At 46.8% G+C, this 10,824-nt stretch overlaps 1 protein-coding gene across 1 annotated transcript; it reads left to right on the forward strand.

The window, feature by feature from the left end:
• The first annotated feature begins 1,897 nt into the window (after positions 1-1,897).
• On the forward strand, positions 1,898-9,282 carry LOC112964593 (C-C chemokine receptor type 8-like). Its single transcript, XM_026062870.1, has 3 exons — positions 1,898-1,945; positions 2,029-3,151; positions 8,840-9,282. Exons 1-2 carry the CDS (start codon positions 1,898-1,900, stop codon positions 3,106-3,108), a joined length of 1,128 nt encoding a protein of 375 aa, XP_025918655.1. The 3' UTR covers positions 3,109-3,151; positions 8,840-9,282.
• The last annotated feature ends 1,542 nt before the right edge of the window (positions 9,283-10,824 follow it).

The following is a 10,824-nucleotide window of genomic DNA, read 5'->3' on the forward strand; positions in this document are numbered from 1 at the left end:
AAATGTATTCAGTTCAGCTGATCCTGGCAACCAAGCTCTTTTACACCTGGTGATTCAGACACTCTCTAGTCACCACTTGAGAAGGGGCCCCCAATTACACCAGTCTCATTTCCCAGGGAAGCAAAACTGCAGCACCTGTGCAGACCTGACTTTGGAGGCTCCTGACTGCAGGCAGCTGCCAACACATCAGTGTGTCTGAAGATCAGGCTCTTGCTTCATGCAGGGCTTCAACCCCTGTCCTCTGAACTGTCATACTTTCAGAGGGAAAAGGCTGCCACACCAGAGGACAGCACAGCCTTTAAGCCCTCTTCTTAGTCCTGGTTCAGCCTCTGTCTCGTACTGACACGAGCAGGACACTGCTCCTGCTAGCAGGAGCTCTGCTGTGGCCACCCGGGCCAGCAGGAGCTGCCTTCCTGCAGCCCAGGGTAAAATGGCCAGGGGCAACCCAGAGGCATCTTATGAAGGCACCTCTTGCAGTGTACGGGGAGACGGCACAGGAGGCTCTCCAGTCTCCTTCCTCAACAGAGTCCTTCCCTTGTGCCTGTCCCTGGAAAGGAATGGGGGGCACGAGAATGCCCAAGAGCTACAGGTGCCCCCAGTGCCCCCTAAGCCCACAGGGTGCTGAAGCATCTTAAACAGCAGCAGAGCTCTTGCAGGCTCCTTCGTGGTCTGGTGCTGGTGAGAAACTGAGGGCTGCAGCCAGCACTTCTCAGTGGCTGCCTCCAAGGACAACCAGAGCAGAGACACTGCTGAAATGCACAGGCTGATACCTGGGACTCTGCTCTCTCAGTGTTAGGCTCTGAAATCAGCCCAGCCTGACTGCAGAGTCAGGCACATGCTCGCCCCTTGCAACTGGCTGGATGCTGAGCTGAGGTCTTTATTGCAGAAAAACAGAAAAACAAAATCACTTTTTACACAGATGGGCATGCCTGATCTTTGCTTCAGAAACTCAGAAATCCAGCCATCCCTGTTACCTGAATAAAGGCCTGGTGGGAATCAGCCGCTGCAAATAGCTGGTTGTTTGGGCAGTTGCAGAGAGAGGACAAGGCTTTTGCTGGGGAGAAGGGGCAGAAGCAATCGAGCAGTTTTGCTCTTTAGGAAATCATCACTTGGACTACAGCTGCAAATGCTGCAAATGCACTTGTGATGTGCACAACCCACTTGTGAACTGTAGCTGCTGGTACCTTTACAACTGAAAACCTATTTTAACAATGCTAGGAGCCTCTGAAAAAGTGACTTGTCACACTGTGGGCTATTTCTGGCACTCAGTAACTAAAAGTAGAGCTTTTCTGGAGGTCAGAGTTCATGTGTGTATTCCTCCCTGAACACTGCTCCCTTTCTCCTTTCTGAAGAATAACGTGGAATACAACCACAAAACCTTTGGCAGGGAGCTCTCAGCACACTGACTGTGTCCATCTTGGTACTGGTTTGATGATGCTCCTTGGCTCCAGCCCCACTTCCTAACAACCTCCACTGGGACTGCAGGCACAGTGCTGGCAACCCTACAGAGAGCAGGCTGGTGGGTTACTGGTAACCTCTGCTTTCCCACAGCAGCTGAGTTTTCCTTGATCTTCCCTATCCCCTCCTCTGCAACAGCCTTATCCTGGCAGGGAGGACTGGCCGGTGATATTCACTCCTTGTTTGCACTCTACCGGCCTGGACAAGGCGAAACCCCAAATGTGTGCTAAGAATAGGCTCTGACTCCATACAGACTTCCAGGCAGATCAAGCACAGTGCATTTCTCAGTCCTATATATAGCAAGTAGACCCCAGCTTCTTGCATCTGCAGACAATGTGCAGGAAAGAAAGACTTTCTTTTTCAGAGATTTCCTGCATCATTATTTTCATTGGGGAAGCAGGAATGTGAGAAGAGTGTTTAGCTAGTCTTTAGCTACAACATGAAACAACTCACAGAAGAGGAACTCCATGTCTCCTCAAGTGCTTTGGTATGAGCTGAATTGTACCTAATATATCTACTAAGAATTTAAGTTGTGATACGTGTCTCATGAAATTATTTGTCCTTAAACAGGTAGATTACCCATCACCAACATTTAATTCCTCTGCACCTTATGATGGCGGTTTCCTCTACCCTGACATGGACATCAGCTGTGGTCTTGAAAATATTTCATCATTTGTATCTACATTTTTTCCAGTGCTGTACAGCATATTGTTTGTGACAGGTCTCATGGGAAATGCTTTGGTTGTTTGGGTCTTAATAGTCTTCAAGAAAATCAATACCATGACTGATGTGTATCTGCTGAACCTCGCCATCTCAGATCTCCTCTTTGTCTTCTCCCTCCCCTTCTTGGTTCAGTACTCCATAGTGGGCCAGTGGACTTTTGGAAATGCAATGTGTAAAATAATCAGTTCTGCTTACTTCATTGGTTTCTACAGCAGCGCATTCTTCATAACCATCATGAGCATCGACAGGTACTTGGCCATTGTCCGATCTGTGTACGCTCTGCAGGTTCGGACCACCGCACATGGGATACTTACAAGCCTGGTCCTTTGGGCGGTAGCCGTTTTAGCATCAGCACCAGCCTTCCTTTTTTTCCAGGAAGAGGATGATAACAACAGAACTATATGCATCCCGCATTATCCCGACAGTAACAATGGCTGGAAGATCTTTTCTAATTTCGAAGTCAGTGTCTTGGGCTGGCTGATCCCCCTTGGCATCCTCATTTTCTGCTACTACAGCATCTTGAAAAACCTGCAGAAGTGCCAAACTCAGAACAAATACAAAGCAACGAAGCTCGTGTTCATTGTTGTCACTGTGTTCTTCCTTTTCTGGACCCCCATCAACATTGTGCTTTTCCTGGACTCTCTGAAGAATATGTATATCATAGATGACTGTCACGCAAGCCAAAGGCTAGCTCTAGCTGTAGAGCTGGCCGAGGCGTTCTCCTTCATCCACTGCTGCCTCAACCCAGTCATCTATGCTTTTGTGGGTGAGAAGTTCAAGAAGTATGTCTGTGAGGCTTTCGGAAAATACGCACGGTTCCTACTGATCTGCAAAGACTACAGGACTTTCAGTGGGCACAGCTTTGACAAGCGTTCCTCTCTGCACCCAGCATCCTCACAGTCTTCCTTCATTGATACTGTCTTATAGATCAGGAAATCAAAAAATTTCATCCTGAATGGGTGACCTGAAGGTGAGAATTTCTGCCAGCTATTTAGTTAATATAGTCTTCATGTTGCTTTTGGAGAAGTTGTTTCAGTAATGCCCCAGCAAGAATGGGAAACCTTACAGTACTAGAGCAATGGATATCATTGCTTGATATTCTTTGATACTGTTCTAATAGGGAACCTCACAGACATTACTCTTCTGAAATACTGTCTTGTGGGTAGCAAATGGGAATGAAAACTTCAAACCTAGAAAATAATATCAAGCAGCTTTTCACCCATCCCTCTGCCCACCAGCTGAATGGTTTATCAATGGAGATTTTTTTCTCCTTTTCAGCTGAGCACAGGGGTGTTCAGGCCTTGAGGCACTGTGTGGACAACCTTTTAGGATATGAGATATGAGAAAAGTTGAAGGAGCTGCTTAAACCTGCTCTTACCATGGTTTCCTTTGGGGTTCTTACTTTTTAGCTTCTTCCTGAAGGCTGTATACCCCTTTCCTGTGACACTTCCTGCCATGTCTGCTTTGTGAAGGGGAGGCCAAAATTACAGGCAGACTCCCTCACTGCCTGGGCAACACAGAGAACTCCATCCAGCCTCTCCAGCTCAGGGCACAGAGGTCTCAAAGATCCCTAAAGAAATCATGACATAGGCATCAAAGGAGAGGGAGGAGGCAGCCTCTCTTATTAGCCATGAAGTGAGGGAGTTCATCAAGGACTTGTTACAGAGCTTGTAGCATCTTCTGTCCCAAAGGAAGAKGTTAGATGTGCTGTTGAAACAATTAACTCTCCCCCAAGGAATTGTCATTAGTTTGCACAATAATAAGGTAAACAGTTGTTGATAACCGCACAAAGATTGAAAGACATTGCCCTCCTAGGTGCCACGGTAACACAAAGGGTAATAGCTGGGGAGCTCACAGAGCCTGGCATTTCTGGCAGCTCCCTGGGCTCCTGGGCTACCAGGGTTTTGAAGTCATAGCCTAGAAATGATTGTTTTAGACAGCTGCTGGTAGACTGTGGGTATCTTAAGAAAAAACACTTATGGGAATGAACATGTGCCCCTAAGTATAAGTGGAGAAATAGTTACCTGAAGAAAGAGCTGAAGAGTGGAAAAATACTAAGTGTGTGCTGAGACCTGTAAGAACTGTATGTAAAAGCTTCCTGGGGACTGACTGGCTGGTAAGCTGTGGGCCAAAGAGGTGGTTGGCCTCCAGCAGAGCCCTGACCCACCAGGGGAAGGGCTGGGTGTTCTGCTGAATGCCCAAAACAGAATGGAGAGAGAAACAAACAGCAGTACTGCACAAACATCCTGTAACTCAGATGGTATCTAAAGCAGATGGCAGTGGCTGATTTGAGTGACCAGAGGCATCAGAAATGTATAAAATCCGGACAACACTGAAAACCTATGAGGGAACTGTTTTGCTCTAAGCAACTGAGGCACCAGTATGATCTCCACTTTGAGCATACAGCTGGGGTTGACTTCTCAGTTACTGTTCCAGCTCAGTAACTATGAATGAATGATTTACACATGAATGGATACCCATGCATATATATATACACACACATATATGTGTATATACATATATGCATACATGCATATATAGATAAATGTATGTATGTATGCATGTATGTTTACATATACAAACACTGATGGATCAAATACAATGCTATTCTGAAACTTTTGGTCCTGGTCTACTTCTCCCTGCAAGATATCACAACATTTTAATTTTTATAATGCAGATACTGCATGCAGTACAATTCCACAGTCCTTGCACCTCAGGAACTTTACTATTTTTTCATTAATTCTTTCAGCTTGTGCATTTTCTTCTGTTCTGGACAATTCTACAAAACTGACAATTCCTCCATCTCCCTCTTCCCTCTCTCCCCCCCCTCCACAAACCTCATAGTAAACTATCTTTTATTCTAGAACTTGAACTCATTATAAGTCTGCCTCCATTCTATTCCCACACATACTGAATACTCTTGGGCTTACTTCCTAGAGCAGAGCAGAACAAAACATAAAATACAGTTCCGTTAAACTTTTTCTTCAGATTCAGATTCAGATTTTCTTCAGATAGGATTTACTATTTTAACAAGTACTAGTATTTGCAATCTGCAGGATACAACATTTTGCAAGAACAGGCTAGTAGCGGTATGTGTAGAAATAAATGCTCCATCATGTGGACCACAACACATTCTCCAAATTCTAAAGCAAAGGCTGTGAACAAAGGAAAAGGTTCAACTTCTTTCTAGATCACAGCAGCAAGATCTTCGACGGGAAGTCAGGCTCAGCACTACAGCTCCTACCATTTAGTTGCCTTGCCACCCTGGCGCATTCTTGTGACTTTTTTGATAACCAGGCTCTTTTTGTATATGTAAACACTCAGATGCCTAAGAATGGGATCCACAGAAATTAAGGACAATGCCAAAGGACAGTGTGCAGGAGGACAATACCAGGTATTTCCTTCCACTGGAGATTCACAGCATGTGCCATCTAGATCAGACTTTTCCCTCCTGAAACATGAAAGGTGACAACAATTTTTGGAGCCCCTTTTTCATCCGCAGACCTGGTCTGCAGTCCTTCTGTAGCTGTTTAGGGGCAGGAATTTGAACCCGTATACAAGCTGGCAAGAGAATGGCCACTCCCCAGGGCTGCTGAATGCGTCTGCTAAGGAATACCTCTTTTCAGAGATTTCATTGGGTTATTGCGTAACTACTGGAGCAAGGGCTTCCCTATGATGGCTGAAAACCAGGACATTGTGCAGCCACCCTCCTTCCCCTCTCTCAGGGCCAGGCAGCGTTCAGCTGCGGCCACTGGACTGATGGACTGAGTCCGTGCGGCAGTAAATGCCCATGCGCCCTCCCTCAGTTCTGTTTGGGGTTTTAGAAGACGTCTTTGCCCTCAACAGCTAAGTCGTGACACCCAAGAAGAGCATACGGGGCCGCGGGGTGGGGGTACTGGGTCGCCCTGGCTGCCCGCCGCGTCCAGGGCCCTGAAGCAGCGGGGCGGGCACAGGCGGCACCAGCCCAGGCGGTGGCTGGGCACGAGGTGCCGTCGCCYGCTGGCCATTGGGGACGGTTTGCGCCCTGGCTAGGGGAGATACTGGCGCAGGCGCAGAGAGCGCGGTGGGGCAGCATGGGCGCGGGGTCCGTTGGCGCTGGCCGTTGRTGGTGGCCGTTGGTGGGCGCGGCGCGGCGGGTCCGGCCGGTTCAGCCGCCCCCTGGGAAGCCTCGCCACTGTTTCGGGGCCGCAGTCCTGCCGCCGTCGCCCTTATGTGTGGCGTGGCGTGGTGTGGCGTGACGTGGCATGGTGTGAGGAGGAACTGCTCACTTATCAGAGCTTGGGGGGACTTGGCAGCTACTTCCATGCTCTCAGAAGAAGAGCAGCTTCAAAAGACAAAAAGAAGAAGAAGAAGAAAAAGCTTCCAAGCTTTATTTAAGCATTCAGCTGTGGCGAGGAGAGGGGGCAGGGACGGGACTGGCTACTTAAGACTATTTTCAGGGTTTGAAATCCTCATTCCTATTTCCTATCCGCAAGATACAGTATTTCACAAGAAGCTGTTTTTCTCTCTCGGGGCATGTCTTTTCCAAGTTACACAGGTGATACAATTCAGTATACACATTACACTGTAGGATTTAATGGTTTTCTTCTGACAGAAGAAAAACAGTAGGGGGATTCTGCACTATTGACTTACAGAAAAAAAAAAATCTTCCTTTCACAGCACAGGTTACAAGTTCTTCCACGAGTAGCTCAAGTAGTCATTTAATTTGCATCATCAGGTTACTGCAGAAAAACAGCAGTCCCTTCAAAACTGCAGAATAACAGGAAATGCAAAACTATTTCCATCTCTTCTCACTCACCTACGCTCCCTCCCTGCACAGGTAGTCCTTGTGCCAAGCAGCTTCAGAGTGGCTCACCAGAGTCACCTAGAAAATACCCAGCTGGTTTGAACTGTCTAGTGACACAATATTATTTGGCAGGAAGTGGAGGCAGTTTCTCCATTTCTTAATAGATGTTTGAAGGTAGGTGTTTGAAGGAGGTGTTAGAATTGCCCAGTGCTGCCAGATGAGTGGGGTCTGGGACTGGCTGGCTATAATGAGTGTTGACTGCAGAGTGCATTGAAAAACGTGTCTTCGATCTGTGGGTGTCTCCTGACTTGTCAAATGCATACACCCTCAATTTCTACTTTTCCCCCAGCCACCTCTGTTCACTGACACAGATCAGACACAAAAAGTGATCTTGAGAAACAAAATTTCTTGCATTTGTGCATAAATAAAAACTGTTCTTGTTTTACTTGGTCCATGCCTACCCTTTCCATTTTACCCACAAATTTGGTCAATGCAGCCCTTGTTCAGCCCCTTGTCTGCACAAGCATTTCAAGATTTGTGTTCAGATGTGAAATGGCCAGCGCATCCAATAGCATGGAATAAGCCCTRTTCATGCCAATGTGTGGGGGAGGTTTTCCATTCAGAAGAAGCCTTTTTAAGAGAGAGAAATTAGTCTACGGCCTACAACTGATTCAAACCATGTACATGAAATGTGAGATAATTCTTTCAGAGACATGTGTTTCTGAAGTTTTACAGAAAATCAGACCTCCCTCCCAGGGATCACATTAGGCAGCTGATGACTTGCTCTTTTGAAGCCCAGCAGTATTCATGATCTGTTCTTAGGCTGTGCTTCCAGAGAGTAGTTATTTTCAGATAGAAACAAATATAAACTGAAAAACTGTTTTATTCCATATTGTCAAAAAAAGGGGGGGTGGTGGAGGTGAAGCTTAGGCAAAGTCACCAAAATAAGATGTGTATTGATTACACTGAAGGTTGGGCGCAGAAGAGGAGTATATGAGARGACAACAAGCTAGGATGTGCTTTTTCTTGATTCCGGGATCTACCGTAATTTTGGGTTACACCCTGAGGCTACAGTGAATGAGAACATTTTGAACTGTGTAGTATTCATTTGGGTTCCAAACAGTCATTTGGTTCATCCTGTGACAAAATGTACCACAGGACTCAGGAAACTGCTGGTTTCTATTAATGCACTAATGATAAAAGGTGTTAAGAGTAATCTCAAGTGAGACAAATGAGCACTGAAAGCATTCAAGCATTGAAAACGTCTCTGTGGTTCTACTGCAGCCTGGCCTTCTCTGGTCAGGTAGATTGGTAAATTCACTTCACTGCTCCTCCTGTGAGGCATCCTCCCCRGCTGTGAGCACCCATGTCCAGCATAAGTGGGCACATTTGACTTTAATTAAACTTTACATTTCTGTTCCTGATCAAGGTTCAATGCTCCTAGTCAGTAGCAACCTAGTTAGGAAGATGTTACACTACATGGAGGAACCGGAAGGTAGCAATCATTGCAGAATCAGCTCTCACCAAAGCTGTTTGTATTTTGCACCTGTGCAGAATAATTACTGTATACTCTCCTTAACTAGGCATAGCCTTGCAAAGGAAGAAGAACATTTAAGACTCCCTGAGTATCACTGTTGTGATGGGAGCAGGGAGCCTCTGGGCTGTCTCCCCTCTGTTGTTCAGCTTCCCAGAGATGCCTTGGCCATGGCTTCCTGGGCAGAATCCCTCCCTCTGGCAAACACTTGGCACTTCCAGCTCCCAGCCCAGCCCTTCCAGTTCAGCGAGACTCCTGCAGATGCTTGGTGAACTGCTGCCTTGATGTGGCTGTTTGGCTTTATGCGGGTTAATCCATCTGAGTTTGTCATTCTGCAGGGAGTGGAGTGCCTGAGCCTTGCCAACCACCCTGAAACTGCGCTTGGCTTTTCCAGCAAGCAAGAGGACTAGAGCAAAATCTGGTCTAAGTGACTGAAGGCAAGCTGAAGACACCAGCCCCTGCTGTCTGTGGTGTCAGACGCAGAAATATGAAACAATAATGTGCCTGACAGTTCCCCCCACCCCAGCCCTGAGCTGGTCTTGAGAGGTTGTTTGTGTCTTCAGCCCAGACCCAGGCATCCCACTGCTGCCCACATGCATCTGTGCTGCTCCCTAAGCTGAGACTGAGCTCTTTAAGCAAGCCTGTCCTTAACTCCAGCCTTTCCTGCATCTCTCAGGGGCAAACAATTTCCTTAACATACTCCCTCATAGCTCTTCCTCACATGGTGATTTTTTTCATCTCCTTCCTCAGAGCTCCCTTATCCCCAGCTGTGCTAACAATCTGCACAGAGTGCCCACATCTCTCTCTTATCTGATCCAGGCCTGTCACCTACTGCCAAAGTGTCCTTCCCTTGCACACAGGGTGCTGGGGAAGAGGTGTGTCATCACTCCAGTCAAGTAAATATAGTGTCATGCAGAAAGGGAACTCTTTCACTGGGTCAGTGGGAACTGAGAACACACGTTATCAGCTCTGGAGGGAGACTTGCTGTAGGAAAACCCTTGGGAAAGAGATAATCTTGTTCTGCTCCCCTCCTCCCCCACAACCAGGTGTGCTGAGTTTGTTGTGCCCAAAATATGACAATTTTTCCAATTGTTTTCATTGCTCTGCTGTATTAATAGCTGCATTCTTCAGTGTATGCTTACAGTGGAAAAATGACAAAGTGAAAGTACATCTTTGTTATATTTTATAAATTTAGAAATAAAATTAAACATGAGAAAAAGCCATCTTTGTAAAGTCTTTCACTTCTCTAGTGCCTAGTAGACTCTAAAGGGCATCTTTCCCCTACTGCTGCCTCAGACAAAGCCTTCCAGTGGGAAGGTGGGAGATGCTTTCTGCGGCACAAAGGATTCCTTGCCTGAGGCCCCTGGCTTCCCCCACTTGCAGTAACCAAACAGGGAGTCCAGAGCTGGAGCTAACCTGAGCTCTTCCTTGCAGCCCAGCTGCTCACAGCTGTTGCAGCTTCCTGCCTGTGAAGGTGAGACCCACATCTGGCCCCTGCATGGCCAGCAGGGCCTCCCCCATTTGACTGAGAGAGGGCAGGAACATCCCTGCAGATCTCAGAGCTACTTTCCCTTATGAAAGGGATGGGGAGGGGGCAGGACAAGCCTAGGAGCAGCCTGCTGCCACACCAGTGTGCGTGTGGAGACTGAGAGCACAGGAGAGCAGGAGGCATCTTCCTGCATTTGCACAGTTGGCAGAGCCCCGAGCTGAGGGGCCAGGAGGGTAATGCCAAATTGTAGAGTTGTCCCAGGAGCTGGAAGCAAGAAAAGCACCCAGCTGTTGAGGCTGGACCATTCTGCACAGAACTTAYGCATGTTCACCTGCTTGGATAAAAGCTACCCATCACAATTTTTATATTGCTTCTGCTCACATCTGCTCTTCAGCTTTGTAGCCTGATCTTGTTTTTTTTCTTTTTCCTGAGGTGGTACAGGTTAAAAAGAATTCAGAATGGTGTTGGCACATTAAATATTCAGATAGTCTCTTGTTCTGGCTCAAGTGTGATGTCTTAAAACATGGAATACAAAGTCATAGTTACATTCAAGGTTAAACTGCTAAAATGTGTATTTGTTTTCTTTTGATTGACTGGTAGTATTTGTAAAATACAGAGTAGAAAGGAGCGGAATAAGTAAAAGCTGTGTTCCTAGAGAAAACATGCACATGCACAGTGTGACTCCCCTTACAGGTTCATGTGTAAGAGGCTGACCATGCCCGTGGTCTTTGGTCTCCTCTGTATTCTCCTGCATAGTATATCTATCATGTTTTCCAAATTAGAGGAACCCAGTTACTCTCTTAGGGGAGCATCAGGGAAAGAGCATGGCATTCA

This window comes from Apteryx rowi, unplaced genomic scaffold, assembly GCF_003343035.1.
Source record: "Apteryx rowi isolate R43461 unplaced genomic scaffold, aptRow1 scaffold_1959, whole genome shotgun sequence".
Classification (NCBI taxonomy): Eukaryota; Metazoa; Chordata; class Aves; order Apterygiformes; family Apterygidae; genus Apteryx; species Apteryx rowi.